The sequence below is a fragment of the Pristiophorus japonicus genome, chromosome 27, assembly GCF_044704955.1.
Source record: "Pristiophorus japonicus isolate sPriJap1 chromosome 27, sPriJap1.hap1, whole genome shotgun sequence".
NCBI lineage: Eukaryota > Metazoa > Chordata > Chondrichthyes > Pristiophoridae > Pristiophorus > Pristiophorus japonicus.
The window spans coordinates 7,829,584-7,855,973 of NC_092003.1; the positions used below are offsets into that span (position 1 = coordinate 7,829,584).

General features: G+C 54.6%; 1 protein-coding gene across 1 annotated transcript; it reads right to left on the reverse strand.

The window, feature by feature from the left end:
• fibpa (fibroblast growth factor (acidic) intracellular binding protein a) lies at positions 1-23,326 on the reverse strand. The gene is made up of 10 exons (XM_070867964.1): positions 23,021-23,326; positions 21,315-21,513; positions 19,422-19,548; positions 14,069-14,169; positions 12,283-12,416; positions 6,589-6,697; positions 5,385-5,448; positions 5,143-5,229; positions 1,957-2,054; positions 1-379 (listed from the first exon to the last, which is right to left on the reverse strand). Exons 1-10 carry the CDS (start codon positions 23,103-23,105, stop codon positions 310-312), a joined length of 1,074 nt encoding a protein of 357 aa, XP_070724065.1. The 5' UTR covers positions 23,106-23,326; the 3' UTR covers positions 1-309.
• Between the last annotated feature and the right edge of the window lie 3,064 nt (positions 23,327-26,390).

Genomic DNA, 26,390 nt, shown 5'->3' on the forward strand with positions numbered 1-26,390 from the left:
TTCAGGTGGATTGAAAAGAAAAACATTGAAATATTTACTGAATATTTTGGCCGGCAACAACGTGGCCCCTTGAACAATGCCGGAGAAGATGATGCCTGGGGAGGAGTTACTGTCCGCAGTGCCCTGGAAACAACGGCGTGTTGTTGGAGGGGGGGGGGGGGGGCGAGGGTAAGGAGCTGGGGGAGCATCGTAGTCTGCCGTCGGGAGGGCCGATGAGAGGTCTCTCTGTATCCGAAACACGTGACGCTGGGCCGGGCCGGGGCGGGGCGGGAACGGGTGACTGCTCTCAACGGGAGGCGTCCCAAGTCTTCAGTCGTGATACATCTTCAGGATGCAACTTTTCACGGTGCCCATGTACCGCTCCCACAGGCACTGGTGTCTAGACAAACGGAATGCGACAGTAATCGATACTTGGTTAAAAAATGGACCCGGCCCCCCCGGAGGTTTGAACGCCAATTCTGTCCACAACCCCCTCTCCCGGTTAGGCTTCCGATTGCCAGTAACGCCCCCGGTTGGTGTACTGATAGCAACCGCCCCCCCCACACCCCCCCCTTAACAATGTTCCCACGGCCACGCAGACATCTGCATGGTCCGCGGGACACCCAGACCCCGCGTTAAAATGTGAATGGGCCGCGTGTTGGGGCGGGGCGCGCAGGAGGCAGTGTAGCTTCCTGGGGGGGGGGGGGGGGGGGGCGGTGTGGGGAGTCGCCCCTCATGTTTTTAAGTCGCAAATGGCCGTAACTCGATTAAAAACATTTGGCTGCAGTTCCACACTCTGGCCACCGGCTGGCACTGTCAAGCACATTCATTGAAACCCTTTGTCAGCCATTGTTTTTTTTTTCAGTAACTGAAATTTCTAATGTCTAAAGTATTTTTTTTAAATTACGTATTTACAGCAAACATTTTTTTTTAAATGATCAATTGAATTGCTGCCTACAGTCTGTGTCTGTTTGATATGTAAAAAAAAAATGAAAATGATGCATTGTTTTAGATAAAAACAATTTTTCTTCATTTAAAAAAAAAAACTTTTTTCAAATTTAAAAAATAAATATGACTTTTTAAAAAGTACTTGGATGTGCTCTTGAAGTGCTGTGACCTACAAGGCTACAGTCCAAAAGCTGGAAAGTGGGATTAGGCTGGGTAACTCTTTTTGGGTCGGCACAGACACGATGGGCCGAATAGCCTCCTTCTGTGCCGTAAATTTTTATGATTTTTTATTTATGATTCTACATAACAGTGACTACACTTCGAAAATTACTTAATTGGCTGTAAAGGCCTTTTGTGCGTCCCGAGGTTGTGAAGGGCGCTAGACAAACGCAAATTCCTCTTTCTTTTAATGCCTTCGCTAAAGTTTCTATTTGAAGGCCCCTGCCCGTCTCAAAAGCCAGGGACCGTGCCAGATCGGGCAATGGGGGCGATCGCCAGGACGGATGAGTCTGGGGTACATCCCCTGCTCTTCCAAGCCCCGCAGGAAGGTGTTTTTTTTTAATAAGTTGCTGGTCACGGGGGCCGCGGAAGAATCCCGACGCCCCCCCCCACCCCGGCCTCGCTCGTCGGGGACATGTTCTGCAGAGGGCTTCGTCACCTGACGTTAGGGCTCCCCCTCGCTCACATAGTTCGATCCGGAGGGCAGTGCGCCGATTGACACCGGTGGAGGGGGTGGGATGGGCTTCCGATACTCAGCGAAGCGCTCGCCTACAAGTAGCCCCGTGTGATTCCCCGTGGGATAAGGCAGGCCGCAACTCCCCACCCATTCACCGGACAGGAGTCACTCCTTGAAGAGGGAGAGAGGGGGAACGTTGCCCCCACGTCTTTAACTTGATTAAAACGTTTGGCTGCAGTTCCAAGCTCTGGCCACCGGCTGGCAGTGTCGAGCACATCCATTGCCAATCTTTTCGCCCGCCATTGCTTTTCTTCAGTAACTGAAATTTCTAATGTCCAAAATATCGTACTTACTTAAAGGCGTCGAGAGCCCGGGCAGTGTTGGTGTACTGCGTAAGGAAAAGGCAGACGTCGTTGATGTTCCACCGGTCAGATTTACACGGCTCGATAAACTGCCCGAGACACAAGAGAGGGAGGAGAGTTAGTGGCGGCGAGCCTACAAGTCTGGAATCGGGTATGGCAGCAAGAGGGTAGAGTGTGCGGGGGGGGGGGGGTCACGTAGGGTACGTGGGAGGGCGGGGGTCCGCGTAGCGGCTTCCTGCAGTAGGGAACCCCTTGCGACTAGCCCCTCAGGCTGCCCTGTTTAGAAATGTTTCCGAAGCAACAAGAGAACGTAAGAACGAGGGGCAGGAGGCCATTCGGCCCCTCGGGCCTGCTCCGCCATTCAATAAGATCATGGCTGACCTTCGACCTCAACTCCACTTTCCCGCCCGATCTCCATATCCCTGGAGACCCTTAATATCCAAAAATCTATTGATCCCAGCCTTGAATATACTCAGAGACTCAGCCTCCACAGCCCTCTGGGGCAGAGAATTCCAAAGATTCACCACCCTCTGAGTGAAGAAATTCCTCCTCATCTCAGTCCTAAATGGCCGACCCCTTATCCTGAGACTGTGTGACCCCTGGTTCTAGACTCCCCAGCCCGGGGGGAAACACCCTCCCTGCATCTACCCTGTCAAGCCCTGTAAGAATTGTGTAGGTTTCAATGAGATCACCTCTCATTCTTCTAAACTCTACAGAATATCGGCCCAGTCTGCTCAATCTCTCCTCATAGGACAATACCCACATCCCGGGAATCAGTCTGGTGAACCTTCGCTGCACTCCCTCTATGGCAAGTATATCCTTCCTTAGGGAAGGAGACCCGAACTGTACACAATACTCCAGGTGTGGTCTCACCAGGGCCCTGTATAATTGTAGTAAGACGTCTTTACTCTTATTCTCAAATCCTCCTGTAATAAAGGCCAACATACCATTTGCTTTCCTAACTGCTTGCTGTACCTGCAGGTTAACTTTCAGTGATTGGTGTACAAGGACCCCCAGGTCCCTCTGAACACCGACACTTCCCAATCTCGCACCGTTTATACAATACTCTGCTTTTCTATTTTTTCTCCCAAAGTGGATCACTTCACAATTCTCTACATCATATTCCATTTGCCACGTTCTTGTCCACTCACTTAGCCAGTGTCTAGATCCCCCTTTACATCCTCCTCACAACTTACATTCCCACCGAGCTTTGTATCATCAGCAAACTTGGGATATATTACACTCGGTCCCCTCATCCAAATCACTGATGAAACACAAAAAGGGTTTCGGGGTTTGCATCGAATTCGCTGCTTTTTAAAAAAATCTTTAGGAAAATTTAAATGGTTTGCACTGAAAAAAAAAATTGGCTGTCGCTTTTCCAACATTACAACAGGGACTACACTTCAAAAGGACTTAATTGGCTGTAAAGCGCTTTGGGACGTCCTGAGAGAGTTCTTGTTCTCAGATCAGACATTCTGGAGATTAAATACAGGTGTTCCTGGGTACTCATTAAATAAAACACTGAGCTTGCATTTATATAGCTCCTTGCATGACCTTAGGACGTGACTCACGACCAATGAAGTACTCTTGAAGTGTCGTCACAGTTCTAACATAGGATGCTTGGGGTTTGCAATGTGTTGAGGCTGATCTCTTCACTCTCCCCTCCCTCAGAAAGTACCCCCCCCCCCCCTTCTTACATAGAAACATAGAAATAGGTGCAGGAGTAGGCCATTCGGCCCCTCGAGCCTGCTCCACCATTCAATACGATCATGGCTAATCAGGCAACTTCAGTACCCCATTCCTGCTTTCTCTCCATACCCCTTGATCCCTTTAGCCGTAAGGGCCACATCTAACTCCCTTTAGAATATATCTAACGAACTGGCCTCAACAACTTTCTGTGGTAGAGAATTCCACAGGTTCACAATTCTCTGAGTGAAGAAGTTTCTCCTCATCTCGGTCCTGAATGGCTTACCCCTTATCCTTAGACTGTGTGACCCCTGGTTCTGGACTTCCCCAACATCGGGAACATTCTTCCTGCATCTAATCTGTCCAGTCCCGTCAGAATGTTATATGTTTCTATGAGATCCCCTCTCATCCTTCTAAATTCCAGTGAATATAAGCCTAGTCGATCCAGTCTCTCCTCATATGTCAGTCCTGCCATCCCGGGAATCAGTCTGGTGAACCTTCGCTGCACTCCCTCAATAGCAAGAATGTCCTTCCTCAGATTAGGAGACCAAAACTGAACACAATATTCCAGGTGTGGCCTCACCAAGGCCCTGTACAGCTGCAGCAAGACCTCCCTGCTCCTATACTCAAATCCCCTCGCTCTAAAGGCCAACATGCCATTTGCTTTCTTAACTGCCTCCCCCCATGATTGCAAGTCACTCTCGGTCAACATAACAGTGAGTGGGCAGAAATTTGGCACCTGGTGTATATAATGTGGGAAAATGTGAAGTTATCCACTTTGGTCAGAAAAATAAAAAAGCAAATTATAACTTAAATGGAGGGAAATTGCAAAGTGCCGCAGTACAGGCCACACCTGGAGTACTGCGTGCAGTTTTGGTCTCCTTATTTAAGGAGGGATATACTTGCATTGGAGGCAGTTCAGAGAAGGTTCACCAGGTTGATTCCTGAGATGAAGGGATTGTCTTATGAAGAAAGGTTGAGCAGGTTGGGGCCTGTACTCATTGGAGTTTAGAAGAATGAGAGGTGATCTTATTGAAACATGTAAGATACTGAGGGGGCTGGACAGGGTAGATGCAGAGAGGATGTTTCCCCTCGTGGGGGAGACTAGAACTAGGGGGCATAATCTTAGAATAAGGGGCCGCCCATTTAAAACTGAGATGAGGAGAAATTTCTTCTCTCAGAGGGTTGTAAATCTGTGGAATTCGCTGCCTCAGAGAGCTGTGGAAGCTGGGACATTGAATATATTTAAGACAGAAATAGACAGTTTCTTAAATGATAAGGGAATAAGGGAGCGGGCAGGGAAGTGGAGCTGAGTCCTTGATCGAGTCAGTCACGGTCTTATTGAATGGCGGAGCAGGCTCGAGGGGCCGTATGGCCGACTCCTGCTCCTATTTCTTATGTTCTTAAACTGCGTGGACGCACTCGCGAGAGAATTCCTCAATCCCGGCGGAAGGATTCCCCCCCCCTCCCCAGATTGAACAGCGGACACACCTTCTCCACCAGGTCAACGAAGAGATCACGAACGTCCTTCGTGTGGATGAGCTTGGTGGCAATGTTGATCAGACCCCGAGACAGATTCTGGAAAGGACAGTTACAATCAGAGCAGGGGAAGAGAGTTTCAAGAAGGCATTTTGCCCCCATCTCAACTCACATACAATAACTTTGTTGCAATTGTCTTTGGAGGATTGAATGTGTGAAACTTAACACACTCGGAAATAAACCTTTGGCTTTACCTTAAAGCTTGATTCCATTTCGGTGAAGATGGTGACCTTGCCCCTCAGTGCTGTGCACACCAGGCTATGTGAAGACACACACATGGGAGCACAATCAGAACCTTCTTTTGCTCACTTAAATGTAGTTAAAGGTCTAAACGACAATAACAACCGAGTGTAATGTAACCAAATTTACTGATGATACAAAGATGGGTGGGAAAGCAAATTGTGAGGAGGACACAAAAAATCTGCAAAGGGATATAGACAGGCTAAGTGAGTGGGTAAAAATTTGTGAGGTGGAGTATAATGTGGGAAAATGTGAGGTTATCCACTTAGGCAGAAAAAAATAGAAAAGCAAATTATAATTCAAATGGAGAAAAATTGCAAAGTGCCGCAGTACAGCGGGACCTGGGGGTACTTGTGCATGAAACACAAAAGGATAGTATGCAGGTACAGCAAGTGATCAGGAAGGCCAATGGTATCTTGGCCTTTATTGCAAAGGGGATGGAGTATAAAAGCAGGGAAGTCTTGCTACAGCATGCTGTACCTGCCCTGGGAGTGTTTGATGGGACAGTGTAGAGGGAGCTTTACTCTGTATCTAACCCCGTGCTGTACCTGCCCTGGGAGTGTTTGATGGGACAGTGTAGAGGGAGCTTTACTCTGTATCTAACCCCGTGCTGTACCTGCCCTGGGAGTGTTTGATGGGACAGTGTAGAGGGAGCTTTACTCTGTATCTAACACCCTGTACCTACCCTGGGAGTGTTTGATGGGACACTGTAGAGAGAGCTCTAACCCCGTGCTGTACCTGCCCTGGGAGTGTTTGATGGGACAGTGTAGAGGGAGCTTTACTCTGTATCTAACCCTGTGCTGTACCTGCCCTGGGAGTGTTTGATGGGGACAGTGTAGAGGGAGCTTTACTCTGTATCTAACCCCGTGCTGTACCTGCCCTGGGAGTGTTTGATGGGACAGTGTAGAGGGAGCTTTACTCTGTATCTAACCCCGTGCTGTACCTGCCCTGGGAGTGTTTGATGGGACAGTGTAGAGGGAGCTTTACTCTGTATCTAACCCCGTGCTGTACCTGCCCTGGGAGTGTTTGATGGGACAGTGTAGAGGGAGCTTTACTCTGTATCTAACCCCGTGCTGTACCTGCCCAGGGAGTGTGTGATGGGACAGTGTGGAGGGAGTGTTGTCCTGTTGTGTGTGTGTAGACCGACAGCTCCTCTACCTTTTGTGCTGATCTAGTAGATCCTTGTCAGTGATCAGCACTTTGAGATCTTTCAGATCCTGCAAGAATTCTCGGTCCAGGTCTACATCCATGTCGTCCGCCATGGAATCTGTAAGAGACGACATTGGCATCGGTGAGTGTCTGCTCCATCAGGGGACCACTCCACTCTGAGTCGGGGTGGGGGGGGGGGATTGGAACCGACCATCCACAAGGGGGGGGGGGGGAGGGGGTAGATCTGGGAATATTAACTTGAAAATCTGGACTGGACACGGACTTTGGTTTCCGAGGTTCATTTTCTTGGTGATCGATATAACTCAAAGTGAACATTTAAGCCCACTGCAGCTGTGTCATCGGGATGTGTTGGCTAATTTATTCCAAGGCACTGCGCTGACGGACGTGGAACACCGCTACAAAGCCCTGCTATTGTGTTATTTCAACGTACATCCCTGTCTGGCGTAAAAATATTACAGGAAAGGTGGCTCAACCGTGGCTAACAAGGGAAATTAGGGATAGTGTTAAATCCAAGGAAGAGGCATATAAATTGGCCAGAAAAAAGCAGCAAACCTGAGGACTGGGAGAAATTTAGAATTCAGCAGAGGAGGACAAAGGGTTTAATTAGGAGGGGGAAATAGAGTATGAGAGGAAGCTTGCCGGGAACATAAAAACTGACTGCAAAAGCTTCTATAGATATGTGAAGAGAAAAAGATAATGAAGACAAACGTAGGTCCCTTGCAGTCAGAATCAGGCGAATTTATAATGGGGAACAAAGAAACGGCGGACCAGTTAAACAAATACTTTGGTTCTGTCTTCACTAAGTAAGACACAAATAACCTTCCGGAAATACTAGGGAACCGAGGGTCTAGTGAGAAGGAGGAACTGAAGGAAATCCTTATTAATCAGCAAACTGTGTTCGGGAAATTGATGGGATTGAAGGCTGATAAATCCCCAGGGCCTGATAGTCTGCATCCCAGAGTACTTAAGGAAGTGGCCCTAGAAATAGTGGATGCATTGGTGGTCATTTTCCAACATACTATAGACTCTGGATCAGTTCCTATGGACTGGAGGGTAGCTAATGTAACTCCACTTTAAAAAAAAATGAGGGAGAGAGAAAACAGGGAATTATAGACCGGTTAGCCTGACATCGGTGGTGGGGAAAATGTTGGAATCAATTATTAAAGATGTAATAGCAGCGCATTTGGAAAGCAGTGACAGGATCGGTCCAAGTCAGCATGGAGTTATGAAAGGGAAATCATGCTTGACAAATCTTATTGAATTTTTGAGGATGTAACAAGTAGAGTGGACAAGGGAGAACCAGTGGATGTGGTGTATTTAGATTTTCAAAAGGCTTTTGACAAGGTCCCACACAAGAGATTAGTGTGCAAAATTAAAGCACATGGTATTGGGGGTAATGTACTGATGTGGATAGAGAACTGGTTGGCAGACAGGAAGCAAAAAGTAGGAATAAACGGGTCCTTTTCAGAATGGCAGGCAGTGACTAGTGGGGTGCCACAGGGTTCAGTGCTGGGACCCCAGCTATTTACAATATACATTAATGATTTGGATGAAGGAATTGATTGTAATGTCTCCAAGTTTGCAGATGACACTAAGCTGGGTGGCGGTGTGAGCTGTGAGGGGGATGCTAAGAGGCTGCAGGGTGACTTGGACAGGTTAGGTGAGTGGGCAAATACATGGCAGATGAAGGATAAATGTGAGGTTATCCACTTTGGTGGTAAAAACAGGAAGGCAGATTATCTGAATGGTGACAGATTAGTAAAAGGGGAGGTGCAACGAGACCTGGGTGTCATGGTACATCAGTCACTGAAAGTTGGCATGCAGGTACAGCAGGCGGTGAAGAAGGCAAATGGCATGTTGGCCTTCATAGCTAGGAGATTTGAGTATAGGAGGAGGGAGGTCTTACTACAGCTGTACTACAGTGAGGTCACACCTTGAATATTGTGTACAGTTTTGTTCTCCTAATCTGAAGAAGGATGCTCTTGCTATTGAGGGGGTGCAGCGAAGGTTCACCAGACTGATTCCCGGGATGGCAGGACTGACATATGAAGAACGACTGGATCGACTGGGCTTATATTCTCTGGAATTTATAAGAATGAGAGGGGATCTCATAGAAACATATAAAATTCTGATGGGATTGGACAGGTTAGATGCAGGAAGAATGTTCCCGATGTTGGGGAAGTCCAGAACCAGGGGTCACAGTCTAAGGATAAGAGGTAAGCCATTTAGGACCGAGATGAGGAGATACTTCTTCACCCAGAGAGTGGTGAACCTGTGGAATTCTCTACCACAGAAAGTTGTTGAGGCCAGTTCGTTAGATATATTCAAAGGGGAGTTAGATGTGGCCCTTACGGCTAAAGGGATCAATGGGTACGGAGAGAAAGCAGGAATGGGGTACTGAAGTTGCATGATCAGCCATGATCATATTGAATGGTGGTGCAGGCTCGAAGGGCCTGTTTCTATGTATGTGTTGACTTTACTCTGTATCTAACCCCCTGTACCTGCCCTGGGAGTGTTTGATGGGACAGTGTAGAGGGAGCTTTACTCTGTATCTAACCCCGTGCTGTACTTGTGCTGTAGATTACCACCGTCACCTGGGCAAGCAGCACAACCTGACCCAGCAGATGAGGAATCGAATACAAGACCTGCGGCTGATGATTGATCGGAAGGGCATCCTCGACGAGGAGGCCAAAGGTCGCTGTCACCGCATCGTCGAGTTCTTCCGCCAATTCCTGGGAGCCACTTAGACCCCGTCCCCTCCCCTCCCCCCCCCACCCCCAGACCCCCCCCACTCCCAGACCCCCCCCACCCCCAGACCCCTCCTCCACTCCCAGACCCCCCCTCCACTCCCAGACCCCCCCCCACCCCTCCCCCTCCCCCAGGCCCCCCCTCCACTCCCAGACCCTCCCCACCCCCAGACCCCCCCCACCCCCAGACCCCTCCTCCACTCCCAGACCCCCCCCACCCCCAGACCCCTCCTCCACTCCCAGACCCCCCCTCCACTCCCAGACCCCCCCTCCACTCCCAGACCCCCCCTCCACTCCCAGACCCCCCCTCCACTCCCAGACCCCCCCCCACCCCCAGACCTCCCCCTTCCCCAGACCCCCCCTCCACTCCCAGACCTCCCCCTCCCCCAGACCCCCCCTCCACTCCCAGACCCCCCCCACCCCCAGACCCCCCCCTCCCCCAGACCTCCCCCCCCCCCAAAACTCCCCCTCCCCCAGACCTCCCCCTCCCCCAGACTGAGTCCCGCTCACCCATCGCCCCCTGTGCTCGCCTCTCTCTCATTTAAGACGCTCCTTAAAACCTACCGAGATTCTCTAGAAATTAGGTGATCTCATTGAAACAGACACAATTCTTACAGGGCTTGACAGGGTAGATGCAGGGAGGGTGTTTTCCCCCCCCCGGGCTGGGGAGTCTAGAACCAGGGGTCACACAGTCTCAGGATAAGGGGTCGGCCATTTAGGACTGAGATGAGGAGGAATTTCTTCACTCAGAGGGGGGGTGAATCTTTCGCATTCTCTGCCCCAGAGGGCCGTGGAGGGTTATTAGGCATACAACCCAACTGTTAAAATCCTGTGGAGTTTAAAAAATATATATATTTGTTCCTGGGATGTGGGCGTCGCTGGCAGGGCCCAGCATTTATCGCCCGTCCCTAATCGCCCCTCGAGGAGGTGGTGGTGAGCCGCCTTCTTGAACCGCTGCAGTCCGTGTGGTGAAGGTGCTCCCACACAGTGCTGTTAGGGAGGGAGTTCCAGGATTGTGACCCAGCGACGATGGAGGAACGGCCGATATATTCCCAAGTCGGGATGGTGTGTGTGTGTGACTGGGAGGGGAACGTGGAGGTGGTGGTGTTCCCATGCGCCTGCTGCCCTTGTCCTTCTAGGCGGGTAGAGGTCGCGGGTTTGGGAAGTGCCTTCGAATCAGTGGCCTGTGATAGCTTAAAAGGTTTCAGGTGTGTTACGCGAAACCTGCATGGAACCTGGGTCAGACCGCACTTGGAGCACTGCGCACAGTTCTGGTCGCCGTATTATAGAAAGGGTATCGAGGCACTGGAGAGGGCGCAGAGAAGATTTACAAGGACGATACCAGAAATGCGAGGGGATACCTATCGGGGAAAGGATGAACAGGCTCTTGAAAGAAGGCAGCTGAGGGGGTGGCCTAATAGAGGTCTTTAAAATGATGAAAGGTTTTGATAGAGTGGATACAAAAAGAGTGCTTCCACTTGTGGGGAAGGGCATAACTAGGGGCCATCGCTATAAGATAGTCACCCAGAAATCCAATGGGGAATTCAGAAGAAACTTCTTTACCCAGAGAGGGGTGAGAATGTGGGATTTGAGGTGGACGATCGGCCATGATCTCATTGAATAGCGGAACCGCATTGTCCGCATGCCCCCGACACGAGACTCCCAAAGCAAGCGCTCTACTCGGAACTCCTTCACGGCAAACAAGCCAGAGGCGGGCAGAGGAAACGTTACAAGGGACCACCCTCAAAGCCTCCCTGATAAAGTGCAACATTCCCCACCGACACCTGGGAGTCCCTGGCCAAAGACCAGTCCGCCCTGAGTGGAGGAAGTGCATCCGGGAGGGCGCTGGGCACCTCGAGTCTCGTCGCCGAGAGCGTGCAGAGACCAAGCGCAGGCAGCGGAAGGAGCGTGCGGCAAACCAGTCCCCACCCTCCCCTTCCCTCAACCACTGTCTGTCCCCCCTGTGACAGGGACTGTGGCTCCCGTATTGGACTGTTCAGCTACCTAAGGACTCACTTTTAGAGTGGAAGCAAGTCTTCCTCGATTCCGAGGGACTGCCTGTGATGATGATGGTGATGATGAATGGCAGAGCAGGCTCGAGGGGCCAAATGGCCTACTCCTGCTCTTAATTCTTATGTTAACACACTACCGCATGAGTGGATACTGAGAAAATGTTTCTGTTACACTCATAATAAACGGCCAGACTGAGTACAGTGTGCAATGAGCAAGTGTGACCTTAGCTGCTTTATTAAGATTCCAGCGTGCAGGTACCTCGTGGATGGCCTGCTTATATACTGTGCTCCCAAGGGATGCTGGGATCCCTTGGGAGGCCCTCTGGTGGTCAGGTGTGATGCCGGTTACACGGGGTTAAATACCCAACAGTGGCCCCTTGTGGGGAAGGGCATAACTGGAGGCCATCAATCTGAGACAGTCACCCAGAAACCCAAGGGGGGAATTCAGGAGAAACTTCTTCACCCAGGGAGGGGTGAGAATGTGGAGCTCGCTGCCACAGGGAGGGCTCGAGGCTCTCCACTGTTGGTGGGTGGCGAGCTTTGCTGGGAAACGGCCGCCTTGCCTTTACGTGCCGCAACGCTGCCTCCTGGTGGCGGAGTGCAGTCGCACGGCACATTTAAGGGGAGGCTGGACAAACACATGAGGGAGAAGGGGACGGAGGGCAACGCTGACAGATTTAGGCGAGGAAAGACGAGAGGAGGCTCGAGTGGAGCATAAACGCCGGCACGGGCTGGTTGGGGCCCAATGGCCTGTTTCTGTGCCGTGTGTAATCCGACATACGCCCCAAGGGTTTGCCCATCTCCACGCTGCATTCGCGGACAGATCCCAACAGGCTGCACCCAGAATCTGACAGCGGGCAGCTCCCCGCTGACCATACCCCCACTCCCCCGGGCCGCAGACACCCCGCCCCCCCCTCGCTTACCCACAGCTCCCAGCGTCCAGTTCTGAATCAGCTGTTCCGCACAGCAGGCAAAGTCCTCGAAGGTCAGGTATTGCAGCTTCTTCTTGCCGGTCTCGAACCGACTGTTGGCGAAGAACACCACGGCTGCGTAATCACTGCAGGGGGGGGGGGGGCGGGCACCGGCAGAGAGAGGGCACAAGAGAGAATTATACTGCCCGCCGGCACCTTACCAACCCCTCCCACCCCCCGCTGCTCCTCGTCCAATAGTGGCCGTGGGATTTCGCTCCCTCAGTACTGCCCCTCCGACAGTGCGGCGCTCCCTCAGTACTGCCCCTCCGACAGCGCGGTGCTCCCTCAGTACTGCCCCTCCGACAGCGTGGCACTCCCTCAGTACTGCCCCTCCGACAGTGCGGCGCTCCCTCAGTACTACCCCTCCGACAGTGCGGTGCTCCCTCAGTACTGCCCCTCCGACAGTGCGGCGCTCCCTCAGTACCGCCCCTCCGACAGTGCGGTGCTCCCTCAGTACTGCCCCTCCGACAGTGCGGTGCTCCCTCAGTACTGCCCCTCCGACAGTGCGGGGCTCCCTCAGTACTGCCCCTCCGACAGCGCAGTGCGGCGCTCCCTCAGTACCGCCCCTCCGACAGTGCGGTGCTCCCTCAGTACTGCCCCTCCGACAGTGCGGTGCTCCCTCAGTACTGCCCCTCCGACAGTGCGGTGCTCCCTCAGTACTACCCCTCCGACAGTGCGGCGCTCCCTCAGTACCGCCCCATGTGGTGCTCCCTCAGTACCGCCCCTCCGACAGTGCGGTGCTCCCTCAGTACTGCCCCGACAGTGCGGCGCTCCCACGGGGGAGGGGATTTTTGGGCAGTTTCGGCGGAGCGACATTGCCACATCTGGCAAGGGACGGCTGGAGCAGCTGCACGCCAGAGCTGCCCTCCGACTCGAGGGAGCAAAGGTGGGACGAGGGTGACTAATCGCGCTGACAAGTAATGACCATGCTTTTATAGGCACCACATTGCCAATGGTGCGGAAACACAGTCCTGCTCTCCACTGTTGGTGGGTGGCGAGCTTTGCTGGGAAACGGCCGTCTGGCTTTACGTGATGTAACGCTGCCTCCTGGTGGCGGAGTGCAGTCGCACAACACACACTGCAACAAAGCACTGTGCCACTGGAGGTGGGCCACTCGGGCACCGTCATAACTGGACCGCGCTCAGTCCCCCGGCACGAACCGGTCTCCTTACACACGGCCTAGAAAATGATTTCAATTATGAGGGTCGGGATGGAAGGGAGGGTGAGAGAGAGGGGGTGAGGGTGAGAGAGAGGGGGTGAGGGTGAGAGAGAGGGGGTGAGGGTGAGAGAGCGAGGGAGGTAGAGAGGTGAGGGAGCGAGGGAGGTAGAGAGGTGAGGGAGCGAGGGAGAGCGGGGAGGGAAGGAAGGAGAGAGCAGGAGGGGTGGGATTGAGGGGAGGGACGGGGAGGGGGATTGAGGTGAGGGGACGGGGAGGGGGATTGAGGGGAGCAGATGGGGGGGATTGAGGGGAGGAGACGGGGGGGGGATTGAGGGGAGGAGACGGGGAGGGGGATTGAGGGGAGCAGACGGGGGGGGATTGAGGGGAGCAGACGGGGGGTGATTGAGGGGAGCAGACGGGGGGGGATTGAGGGGAGCAGACGGGGGGGGATTGAGGTGAGGGGACGGGGAGGGGGATTGAGGGGAGGAGACGGGGGGGGGGATTGAGGGGAGGGGAGGGAGGATTGAGGGGAGGGTATAGGGGGGGTTGAGGGGAGGATTGAGGGGGAAGGGTATTTACCCAGCCAGCCGGTCAGAAAGCAGGAAGTTCTGTTGAATGTTCTCCACCAGAGGTCCCTTCATCTCCTCGACCACCTTAAACACTCGCTTGAAGTTGTCAAACTGGAGAGAGATTCACAGATGGGCAGCGTTAGACGGCCGGGGTCCTAAAGCAGGCTTCAACAGGCTGCGGATCTGCCCTGCCCCACCCACAGCTCCTCCCTACCCACGGAGAGTGGGGGGAGACATCGGTCGGTGTGATGAGCGCTGACCGTAGCAATGGCCCACGCCCGTCAGTTAGAGGGGAGCGGGGGGGCGTGGGAGGGGCGTAGGGGCCGCTGCGAACTCTGTAGCCATATTAGTGGCAGCCACTGGGAGAGTTTCGGCCAGGCCAGTGGCCCGGTACCCAAGAGGGGGTGCCAGGCTGCCCCACCAAACCCGGGGAGGCGGGGGGCACGTAACTGTCGGGCTCACCTTGGAGTCGGGCCGACAATTAAAATACAATGGCGACCACGGCAGGGCGCACTCCCCTTTGCGGACGAACACGAACCACACACACACAGCGTCCCGCCCAGACACACACACACACACACACACACACACACACAGCGCCCCGCCCAGACACACACACACACACACACACAGCGCCCCGCCCAGACACACACAGCGCCCCGCCCAGACACACACAGCGCCCCGCCCAGACACACACACACACACACACACACACACACACAGCGCCCCGCCCAGACACACACAGCGCCCCGCCCAGACACACACACACACACACACACACACACACAGCGCCCCGCCCAGACACACACACACACACACACACACACACAGCGCCCCGCCCAGACACACACACACACACACACACACAGCGCCCCGCCCAGACACACACACACACACAGCGCCCCGCCCAGACACACACACACACACACACACAGCGCCCCGCCCAGACACACACACACACACAGCGCCCCGCCCAGACACACACACACACACAGCGCCCCGCCCAGACACACACACACACACACACACAGCGCCCCGCCCAGACACACACACACACACACACACAGTGCCCCGCCCAGACACACACACACACACACACACACACACAGCGTCCCGCCCAGACACACACACACACACAGCGTCCTGCCCAGACACACACACACAGCGTCCTGCCCAGACACACACACACACACAGCGTCCTGCCCAGACACACACACACACACAGCGTCCTGCCCAGACACACACACACACACAGCGTCCTGCCCAGACACACACACACACACAGCGTCCTGCCCAGACACACACACACAGCGTCCCGCCCAGACACACACACACACACACACACACAGCGTCCCGCCCAGACACACACACACACACACAGCGCCCCGCCCAGACACACACACACACACACAGCGTCCCACCCAGACAGACACACACACACACACACACACAGCGCCCCGCCCAGACACACACACACAGCGCCCCGCCCAGACACACACACACACACACACACACACAGCGTCCCACCCAGACACACACACACAGCGTCCCACCCAGACACACACACACACACACACACACAGCGTCCCGCCCAGACACACACACACACACAGCGCCCCGCCCAGACACACACACACACACACACACACAGCGTCCCGCCCAGACACACACACACACACACACACACACACACACACAGCGCCCCGCCCAGACACACACACACACACACACAGCGTCCCACCCAGACAGACACACACACACACACAGCGCCCCGCCCAGACACACACACACACACACAGCGCCCCGCCCAGACACACACACACACACACACAGCGTCCCACCCAGACACACACACACACAGCGTCCCACCCAGACAGACACACACACACACACACAGCGCCCCGCCCAGACACACACACACACACACACACACAGCGCCCCGCCCAGACACACACACACACACACACACACACAGCGTCCCACCCAGACAGACACACACACACACACACAGCGTCCTGCCCAGACACACACACACACACACACAGCGCCCCGCCCAGACACACACACACACACACAGCGTCCCACCCAGACAGACACAAACACACACACAGCGTCCTGCCCAGACACACACACACACACACACACACAGCGCCCCGCCCAGACAGACACACACACACAGCGTCCCACCCAGACACACACACACACACAGCGTCCCACCCAGACACACACACACACACACACAGCGTCCCGCCCAGACACACACACACACACACAGCGTCCTGCCCAGACACACACACACACACACACACAGCGCCCCGCCCAGACACACACACACACACAGCGCCCCACCCAGACAGACACACACACAAAGGGGGGTCGACAAATGAGGGCAATGCCGCGATGGTCAGCGATCCTGCGCCCCACCGAGCGGCAAGTGCTTCCCCCACCATCGCCGCCTCGGTTAACGGCTCACCGCACAGGGGGAAATTTCGGCCCCCCTTCAGAACTCTGCACAATTTGTGCCAAGTACAAAATGACGCCAATTTAAAAAAAAAAAGGGTTATAAACAGCCTTGTCTTTCTCTTCGGGGGATCGCTGTCGGTGTTTCTCAGCACTGGGGCAGGAGTGACGTGCACATTCCGTTGCCGAGGTTACGACTGCACCATAGCTGACCCATATTCCCAGTAACTTTGTCTCCCGTCTCCCGCTGATCACGTCGAGGTGAGTGCGTCCGACTGGAACTGGCTGGCTGAAGGTGAAGTCATTCACCTTGTTGCTCGCACGTGGATCCCGGAGACGATTGGTCGGTGACAACTGGGTCAGGTTACCGGACTTGCCAATTGGTGTCAGCCGTGGCTTAGGGGGGGCAGCCAGCTCACACACACTGTGTGCGATATGTGCGCGCACTGGGCCCGTGCGGCAGAGCTGGTCTCCAGTCGTCCTGGTTAACCCTTGCCCCTGGACCAAGACCTCGCTCTGTCAAGCCCCGTGTGGTGGCTGGTGTGCAACGGTCACCCCACGTTAAAACAATCCACCCACAGGCATCTTCCACCCTTCAGGTAGTTCGGGTCTTTCATTGAAACACCTGGGAACTCGTCCTTTATTGATGTGGAAGCAAGTCATCCTCGATACGAGGGGCCGCCTAAGAGAGAGTGGGCAGCACTCTCACCTCGGAGTCAGAAGGTTGTGGGTTCAAGTCCCACTCCAGAGACTTGAGCACAAAAAATCCAGGCCGACACTCGCAGTGCAGTACTGAGGGAGCGCCGCACTGTCGGAGGGGCAGTACTGAGGGAGTGCCGCACAGTTGGAGGGGCGGTGCTGAGGGAGCGCCGCACTGTCGGAGGGGCGGTACTGAGGGAGCGCCGCACTGTCGGAGGGGCGGTGCTGAGGGAGCGCCGCACTGTCGGAGGGGCGGTGCTGAGGGAGCGCCGCACTGTCGGAGGGGCGGTGCTGAGGGAGCGCCGCACTGTCGGAGGGGCGGTGCTGAGGGAGCGCCGCACTGTCGGAGGGGCGGTGCTGAGGGAGCGCCGCACTGTCGGAGGGGCGGTGCTGAGGGAGCGCCGCACTGTCGGAGGGGCGGTTCTGAGGGAGCGCCGCACTGTCGGAGGGGCGGTACTGAGGGAGCCCCGCACTGTCGGAGGGGCGGTGCTGAGGGAGCGCCGCACTGTCGGAGGGACGGTACTGAGGGAGCCCCGCACTGTCGGAGGGGCGGTACTGAGGGAGCCCCGCACTGTCGGAGGGGCGGTACTGAGGGAGTGCCGCAATGTGTTTATCCAACCTCCCCTTAAATGCATTGATACTATTCGCCTCAACCCCTCCTTGTGGCAGCGAGTTCCACATTCTCACCACCCTCTGGGTAAAGAAGTTTCTCCTGAATTCCCCATTGGATTTATTGGTGACTATCTTATATTGATGGCCACGAGTTCTGGTCTGCCCTACAAGTAGAAACACTTTCTCTACATCTACCCTATTGAACACCTTCATAATCTTGAAGAACTCTTAGTGGGGCTCACTGGGCCACCAGGGAGGGTTTCGGCCGGGCCAGAGGCCTGATAGGCAAGAGGGACACAAGGACCCGGGGACATAACTGTTGGGCTGACTTCGCAGTCGGCCAACTATTAAAATAAAATGGCGGCCGCAGCAGTGCACCCTCCCCTTTAAGGGAGAAGGCGTCGCCCAGCCAGGGGAAGGTTGTCAGTAGCACCGACCGTCGGCCAATCCACTCCCACGGGGCAATTTCCCTCGCGGGGCGGAAAGGGGTCTTTGAGGCAGTAACAGGCTCTGAAAAAAAAAGGGTCAATTTCGGCCCCCAGAATGGTGCACAGTGCTCCAAGTGTGGTCTAGCCAAGGATTATGGAGACCAGAACTGTGCACGGTGCTCCAAGTGTGGTCTAACCCAGGTATACAGAGACCAGAACTGTGCACGGTGCTCCAAGTGTGGTCTAACCAAGGTATACAGAGACCAGAACTGTGCACGGTGCTCCAAGTGTGGTCTAACCAAGGTATACAGAGACCAGAACTGTGCACGGTGCTCCAAGTGTGGTCTAACCAAGGTATACAGAGACCAGAACTGTGCACGGTGCTCCAAGTGTGGTCTAGCCAAGGATTATGGAGACCAGAACTGTGCACAGTGCTCCAAGTGTGGTCTAGCCAAGGATTATGGAGACCAGAACTGTGCACGGTGCTCCAAGTGTGGTCTAACCAAGGTATACAGAGACCAGAACTGTGCACGGTGCTCCAAGTGTGGTCTAACCAAGGTATACAGAGACCAGAACTGTGCACGGTGCTCCAAGTGTGGTCTAACCAAGGTATACAGAGACCAGAACTGTGCACGGTGCTCCAAGTGTGGTCTAACCAAGGATTATGGAGACCAGAACTGTGCACGGTGCTCCAAGTGTGGTCTAACCAAGGTATATGGAGACCAGAACTGTGCACGGTGCTCCAAGTGTGGTCTAACCAAGGTATATGGAGACCAGAACTGTGCACGGTGCTCCAAGTGTGGTCTAACCCAGGTATATGGAGACCAGAACTGTGCACGGTGCTCCAAGTGTGGTCTAACCAAGGTATATGGAGACCAGAACTGTGCACGGTGCTCCAAGTGTGGTCTAACCAAGGCTCAACATAGAAAAATCCTTACTCTTCTTCAAATAGTGGCTCGGGATCTTTAGCATCACCTAAACATTCAGGCAAGAGAGAAACCAACGGCACCCAGAGGAGAATTTAATTTTGCGTTTGCAGGACGGAATTAAATCTTCCAACGTTAAAAATAGGCCTTTCTTTCGAGTGTTCCTCACAAATCATTGCAAATTGTCAATGATTTAGACGCAGCCCTGGTCCGGTTCGTGAGCGAGCCTGGTCCCTACCTGCCTGCGGCAGCTCTTCAGCGTGATGGCTGTCTTAGTGCTGACATCATCGAGGTCTTTCTTGGTGCCTTTCGACAGCTTCTTCCCCAGAACCTCCCGCACAAACGGCTCTTCAAAGGTGTAATATCTGCCGGAGGGAAAGCCCTTATCATCATCTCTCCGCCCTGATAATTTTATACTGGTACAGCACGGGGTTAGATACAGAGTAAAGCTCCCTCTACACTGTCCCATCAAACACTCCCAGGGCAGGTACAGCACGGGGTTAGATACAGAGTAAAGCTCCCTCTACACTGTCCCCATCAAACACTCCCAGGGCAGGTACAGGGGGTTAGATACAGAGTAAAGCTCCCTCTACACTGTCCCATCAAACACTCCCAGGGCAGGTACAGGGGGTTAGATACAGAGTAAAGCTCCCTCTACACTGTCCCATCAAACACTCCCAGGGCAGGTACAGCACGGGGTTAGATACAGAGTAACGCTCCCTCTACACTGTCCCATCACACACTCCCAGGGCAGGTACAGCACGGGGTTAGATACAGAGTAACGCTCCCTCTACACTGTCCCATCAAACACTCCCAGGGCAGGTAAAGCACGGGGTTAGATACAGAGTAAAGCTCCCTCTACACTGTCCCATCAAACACTCCCAGGGCAGGTACAGCATGGGGTTAGATACAGAGTAAAGCTCCCTCTACACTGTCCCATCAAACACTCCCAGGGTAGGTACAGCATGGGGTTAGATACAGAGTAAAGCTCCCTCTACACTGTCCCATCACACAGTCCCAGGGCAGGTACAGGGGGTTAGATACAGAGTAAAGCTCCCTCTACACTGTCCCATCAAACACTCCCAGGGCAGGTACAGCACGGGGTTAGATACAGAGTAACGCTCCCTCTACACTGTCCCATCAAACACTCCCAGGGCAGGTACAGGGGGTTAGATACAGAGTAACGCTCCCTCTACACTGTCCCATCACACACTCCCAGGGCAGGTACAGCACGGGTTAGATACAGAGTAAAGCTCCCTCTACACTGTCCCGTCAAACACTCCCAGGGCAGGTACAGCACGGGGTTAGATACAGAGTAACGCTCCCTCTACACTGTCCCATCAAACACTCGCAGGGCAGGTACAGCACGGGGTTAGATACAGAGTAACGCTCCCTCTACACTGTCCCATCACACACTCCCGGGGCAGGTACAGCACGGGGTTAGATACAGAGTAAAGCTCCCTCTGCACTGTCCCATCAAACACTCCCAGGGCAGGTACAGCATGGGGTTAGATACAGAGTAAAGCTCCCTCTACACTGTCCCATCAAACACTCCCAGGGCAGGTATAGCACGGGGTTAGATACAGAGTAAAGCTCCCTCTACTCTGTCCCGTCAAGACCAGACCGGGTAAGGGCAGCAGATTTCCTTCCTGCAAGGGCACAAGTGAACCAGTTGTTGGTAGTCATTTCCATTGCAAGGAGAGAACGGTAGCACAGTGGTAATGTCACTGGACCAGTAATCCTGACCCTGGACCAGATGATCTGGAGACACCAGTTCAAATCCCACCACGGCAGCTGGGGAACTTAAATTTAGCAAATTAAATAAATCTGGAATTAAAGGCGCGTGTTGGTAACGGTGAATGTGGAACTATAGGATTGTAAAAACACATCAGGTTCACTAATGTCGTTGTGGGAAGGAAATCGACCGCCCTTAACCCGGCCTGGCCGACATGTGACTCTAGACCCTTAACTAACCCTGTGGAATGGCCTAGCGAGACAATTAAGGATGGGCACTAAATGCTAGCCTTGCCAATGAATAAAAATCTTGCCTGAACGAATGGAAAAGATTCCAGGGCTCCTAAGAAGCCCCCACAATTTTTTTTCCAATGCAATTTGGACTAGTTTTGCTTACTTCTCGATCAGCATGGCCTGCATGGGTGGGGGGATCTGGAAGAGGAGCTGGTTGATGAGCTTGGGAGGACTGTGCAGCAGCCTCTCCAACATCTGGAAGGCGCGGTAATGGTCCATCGTGTCGCTCTCCAGGACGTCCGGGGTGGTGCCGGCCTGCTCCAATATCCCGCTCTGCACCCGGATTGCCACGGCATCGTTGACTGTGGAAGGAAGACACGGCAAACGGTGAGAGGCAGCCGAGAGAATTCCACCGCCTGATAATCGGCCGCGAGACTATCTCCTCCCCAAACAAGCCGTCGGCTGGTCAGGGATTACAACTGCTGAGTGTCTCCCAATCAAATCTAGCAGTGGGGAATGTTACCTCGGGGCAGGATGTGCGAGCGACAAGATTCTGTCCAGGTTACGTTTCCATTGTGTGTTATCATGATCCTCGGAAACATCTAAAAGCTCTACCCAGTGCGTTATGTAGGGCCTCCAGTTACATAGATGCTACTACCGTAACATCGCCCGTCTCCGCCCCTGCCTCAGCTCATCCATTGCGGAAGACCTCATCTATTCCTTTCTTACCTCTGTACTTGACTATTCCAGCGCACTCCTGGCCGGCCTCCCACACCTGTACCCCACGTAAACTAGAGGTGATCCAAAACTCGGCTGCCCCCGTGTCCTAACTCGCACCAAGTCCCGCTCACCCATCACCCCCTGTGCTCGCTGACCCCGTGTCCTAACTCGCACCGAGTCCCGCTCACCCATCGCCCCCTGAGCTCGCTGCCCCCGTGTCCTAACTCGCACCGAGTCCCGCTCACCCATCACCCACTGCACCATGTCCTAACTCGCACCGAGTCCCGCTCACCCATCACCCCATGTGCTCACTGACCTACATTGGCTCCCGGTCCGGCAACGCATCAATTTCAAAATTCCCATCCTTGTTTACAAATCCCTCCATGGCCCCTCCCTATCTCTGTAATCTCCTCAAGTTCCACACAACACCACCCCCCCCCCCCCCCCCCCCCCCCGAGATCTCTGCGCTCCTCTAATTCTGCCCTCCTGACCATCCCTGATTATAATCGCTCCACCATCGGTGGCCGTGCCTTCAGCTGCCTGGGCCCCAAGCTCTGGAACTCCCTCCCTAAACCTCTCTATCTCTCTCCCTCTCTTTCTTCAAGACACTCCTTAAAACCTCCTTCTTTGACCAAGCTTTCTGTGCTGTACACTCGATGTTAAGTGAGCGGGAGACAGATAGAGGTTAAGTTATGACCTTTCTCAGGCAGGTTAAAGGTTAACACTCCGGGTACAGGTTAAAGGTTAACACTCCGGGTACAGGTTAAAGATTAGCACTCCTGCCGCAGGTTAAAGGTTAGCACTCCTGCCGCAGGTTAAAGGTGAACACTCCTGCCGCAGGTTAAAGGTGAACACTCCGGGTACAGGTTAAAGGTTAACACTCCGGGTACAGGTTAAAGGTTAACACTCCTGCCGCAGGTTAAAGGTTAACACTCCGGGTACAGGTTAAAGGTTAACACTCCTGCCGCAGGTTAAAGGTTAACACTCCTGCCGCAGGTTAAAGGTGAGCACTCCGGGTACAGGTTATAGGTGAACACTCCTGCCGCAGGTTAAAAAAGATGAACATCGAAGACACGTTTCACCGTGCGGGCCCACGCGGACCGGATCACGGCTCGGTCAGCAAACGGCGGCCGTGCCTCAGCCCTTTACCTGAATAGCCATCGAGCCAGAGCTGATACACGTCCTTGTCGATCAGCGTCGTGTTCCCCACAAACACGTCCAGCTCCACCGCCATGGCCCAGCCTCTCTGGTCGTCCGTCACCGGGTCACCGCCCGCTGCGGCTGGGAATAAACTCCCTGCCTCACCCCTCACCCCCCGGGTCACCGCCCGCTGCGGCTCGCACACACTACCGCGGCCCACCGCCAATACTGCCGGCTAATGACCCACTTCGCCCCTGTTGCTATGGGATTTTCCCCCCAGCTCCTGTTGCTATGGGAACAGCCCCCCAGCTCCTGTTGCTATGGGAACAGCCCCCCCCAGCTCCTGTTGCTATGGGATTTTCCCCCCAGCCCCTGTTGCTATGGGATTTTCCCCCCAGCTCCTGTTGTTATGGGAACAGCCCCCCCCAGCTCCTGTTGCTATGGGAAAGCCCCCCCCCAGCTCCTGTTGCTATGGGAACAGCCCCCCAGATCCTGTTGCTATGGGAACAGCCCCCCAGCTCCTGTTGCTATGGGAACAGTCCCCCCCCAGCTCCTGTTGCTATGGGAACAGCCCCCCAGCCCCTGTTGCTATGGGAACAGCCCCCCAGCTCCTGTTGCTATGCGAACAGCCCCCCCCAGCTCCTGTTGCTATGGGAACAGCCCCCCAGCTCCTGTTGCTATGCGAACAGCCCCCCCAGCTCCTGTTGCTATGGGAACAGCCCCCCCTCAGCTCCTGTTGCTATGGGAACCCTCTGTGCCGGGCTCCCGGGCCACAATCCTCCCCCTGGAGCCTGTGTGAATCTGAAAAACACCACAACAACCGGGAGTCCGTCCGGGTCAAAGCCGCCCGCCAATCAGAGAGGCGAATGTCGGGTGACCTCGCGCACTTTGCGTCAGTGGGCGGGACCTTCCGGTGAGGGCGACCCAATAACAACGCAGCGGCCCAGGCGCGTCACCGCGCATGCTCCGTCCCGCCTGAGGGAGCGGGACACGCCCCTAGCAACTGGACCCAGCCCCTAGCAACTGGGACACGCCCCTAGCAACTGGACACAGCCCCTATCAACTGGACACGCCCCTAGCAACTGGACTCATGCCCCTAGCAACTGGACCCAGCCCCTAACAACTGGACCCAGCCCCTAGCAACTGGGACACGCACCTAGCAACTGGATCCAGCCCCTAGCAACTGGGACACGCACCTAGCAACTGTCTAGCAACTGGACCCAACTCCATGCAACGGGGTCCAACCCTTAGCAACGGGACCAGTCCCTAGCAACGGGAGAAACTTCCTTGCTTGCTGGCCCAACGATTAAGGGGAAGGAAGCCGGCGGCCCCCGACTCAGGGCGATACAACAGGAACCGAAACAAAGACTTGGCGGGAAACGTTATCAAATCAAACCCGCACCCTGCCGCCCTCCAGCCCTTCCGCCAGCTCCGTCCCCGGGGACACGGAGCCCCGGGTGGGCCTGTTGGCATCATGCGGCCCAGCGGGCCTGTGCCGGCCCTGTGAACGGGCGATCCCGTCAGTCCCACACTCCCTTTGGGCCCAGGGACTCCCAGGTGTCGGTGGGGGATGTTGCACTTTATCAGGGAGGCTTTGAGGGTGGTCCCTTGTAACGTTCCCTCTGCCCACCTTTGGCTCGTTGGCCCGTGAAGGAGTTCCGAGTAGAGCGCTCGCTTTGGGAGTCTCGTGTCTGGGGGACATGCGGACAATGTGGCCCTGCCCAGCGGAGCTGGTCGAGTGTGTGGTCAGTGCTTCGATGCTGGGGATGTTGGCCTGGTCGAGGACGCTAACGTTGGTGCGTCTGTCCTCCCGGGGGATTTGTAGGATCTTGCGGAGACATCGCTGGTGGTATTTCTCCAGCGTCTTGAGGGGTCTACTGTACATGGTCCATGTACTCTGAGCCATACAGGAGGGCGGGTATCACTATGTAGAAAGGTGATTTTTCCCCGTTGCCTCCCCCCCCACCGCCTCCCCTTTCTAACACACGAGCATCAGAACGTAAGAAATAGGAGCAGGAGTCGGCCATTTAGCCCCTCGAGCCTGCTCCGCCATTCAATAAGCTCATGGCTGATCTGTATTCACTGAAGTATATGAAATCATGGACCTTACAATAAACATCCGTAAGACAAAGGTCCTCCACCAGCCTGTCCTCGCCATACAGCACTGACCCCTCCCCCAGTCATCAAGATCCACGGTGCGGCCCTGGACAATGTGGACCATTTCCCATACCTCGGGAGCCTTCTGTCAACAAGGGCTGACATTGACGACGAGATCCAACACCGCCTCCAGTGCGCCAGTGCAGCCTTCGGCCGCCTGAGGAAAAGAGTGTTTGAAGACCAGGCCCTCAAACCCACCACCAGGCTCATGGTCTACAGGAAGAATGAGAGGTGATCTTATCGAAACGTATAAGATTATGAGGGGGCTTGACAAGGTGGATGCAGAGAGGATGTTTCCACTGATGGGGGAGACTAGAACTAGGGGGCACGATCTTAGAATAAGGGGCCGCCCATTTAAAACTGAAATGAGGAGGAATTTCTTCTCTCAGAGGGTTGTAAATCTGTGGAATTCGCTGCCTCAGAGAGCTGTGGACGCCGGGACATTGAATAAATTTAAGTTGGAGATTGATTTTTGAGCAATAAGGGGATAAGGGGTTATGGGGAGCGGGCGGGGAAGTGGAGCTGAGTCCATGATCGGAGCTGCCATGATCGTATTGAATGGCGGAGCAGGCTCGAGGGGTTGTATGGCCTACTCCTGCTCCTATTTCTTGTGTTCTTATGACGAGCGGGCATCAGGTAAAGATTAGAGCCAGACCTTTCAGGAGTGAAGTTGGGAAACATTTTTACACACAAAGAGGTTTGGAACTCTCTTCCGCAAACGGCCATTGGCGCTGGGGGTCAATTGTTAATTGTAAATCGGAGTTAAATCTTGTTAGCCGAAGGTATTAAGGGATATGGGGTGATATATGGAGTTCCGGGGACGAGGGACTGCAGTTACGTGGAGAGACTGGAGAAGCTAGGCTTGTTCTCCTCGGAGCAGAGAAGGCTGAGAGGAGATTTGGTCGAGGTGTTCAAAACCACGAGGGATCTGAGAGTAGAGAGAGAGAAGCTGTTCCCAAGTGGGGGAAGGGTCGAGGACCAGAGGGACACACGGATTTAAGGTGATATGGGGCAAAGGCGGGTGGATGGAGTTAGGCCACAGATCAGCCGTGGTCTGCTTGAGTGACGGAGCAGGCTTGAGGGGGGCTCCTGCTCCTGTGCATCAGGGCGTCACTGCCAATGCTGCCAGAGCGGGCGTCTGCCTGGCCAATCGGTCACCGCCGGCCGTGGTGGGTTCCTGCAAACTGCTCCGGCCTCCAGCCCCTCCAATCCAACAAATGAA

Bases quoted from the DNA above. Each gene is read 5' to 3' on its own strand.
- fibpa (XM_070867964.1), bottom strand. From the start codon at position 23,105: ATGGCGGTGGAGCTGGACGTGTTTGTGGGGAACACGACGCTGATCGAC. The intron at 12,417-14,068 runs GTAAATACCCTT...CCCCCCCTGCAG, and splicing joins CTTTCTGACCGGCTGGCTGG to TGATTACGCAGCCGTGGTGT. The intron at 5,449-6,588 runs GTAGAGGAGCTG...GTCTTCACATAG, and splicing joins CTACTAGATCAGCACAAAAG to CCTGGTGTGCACAGCACTGA.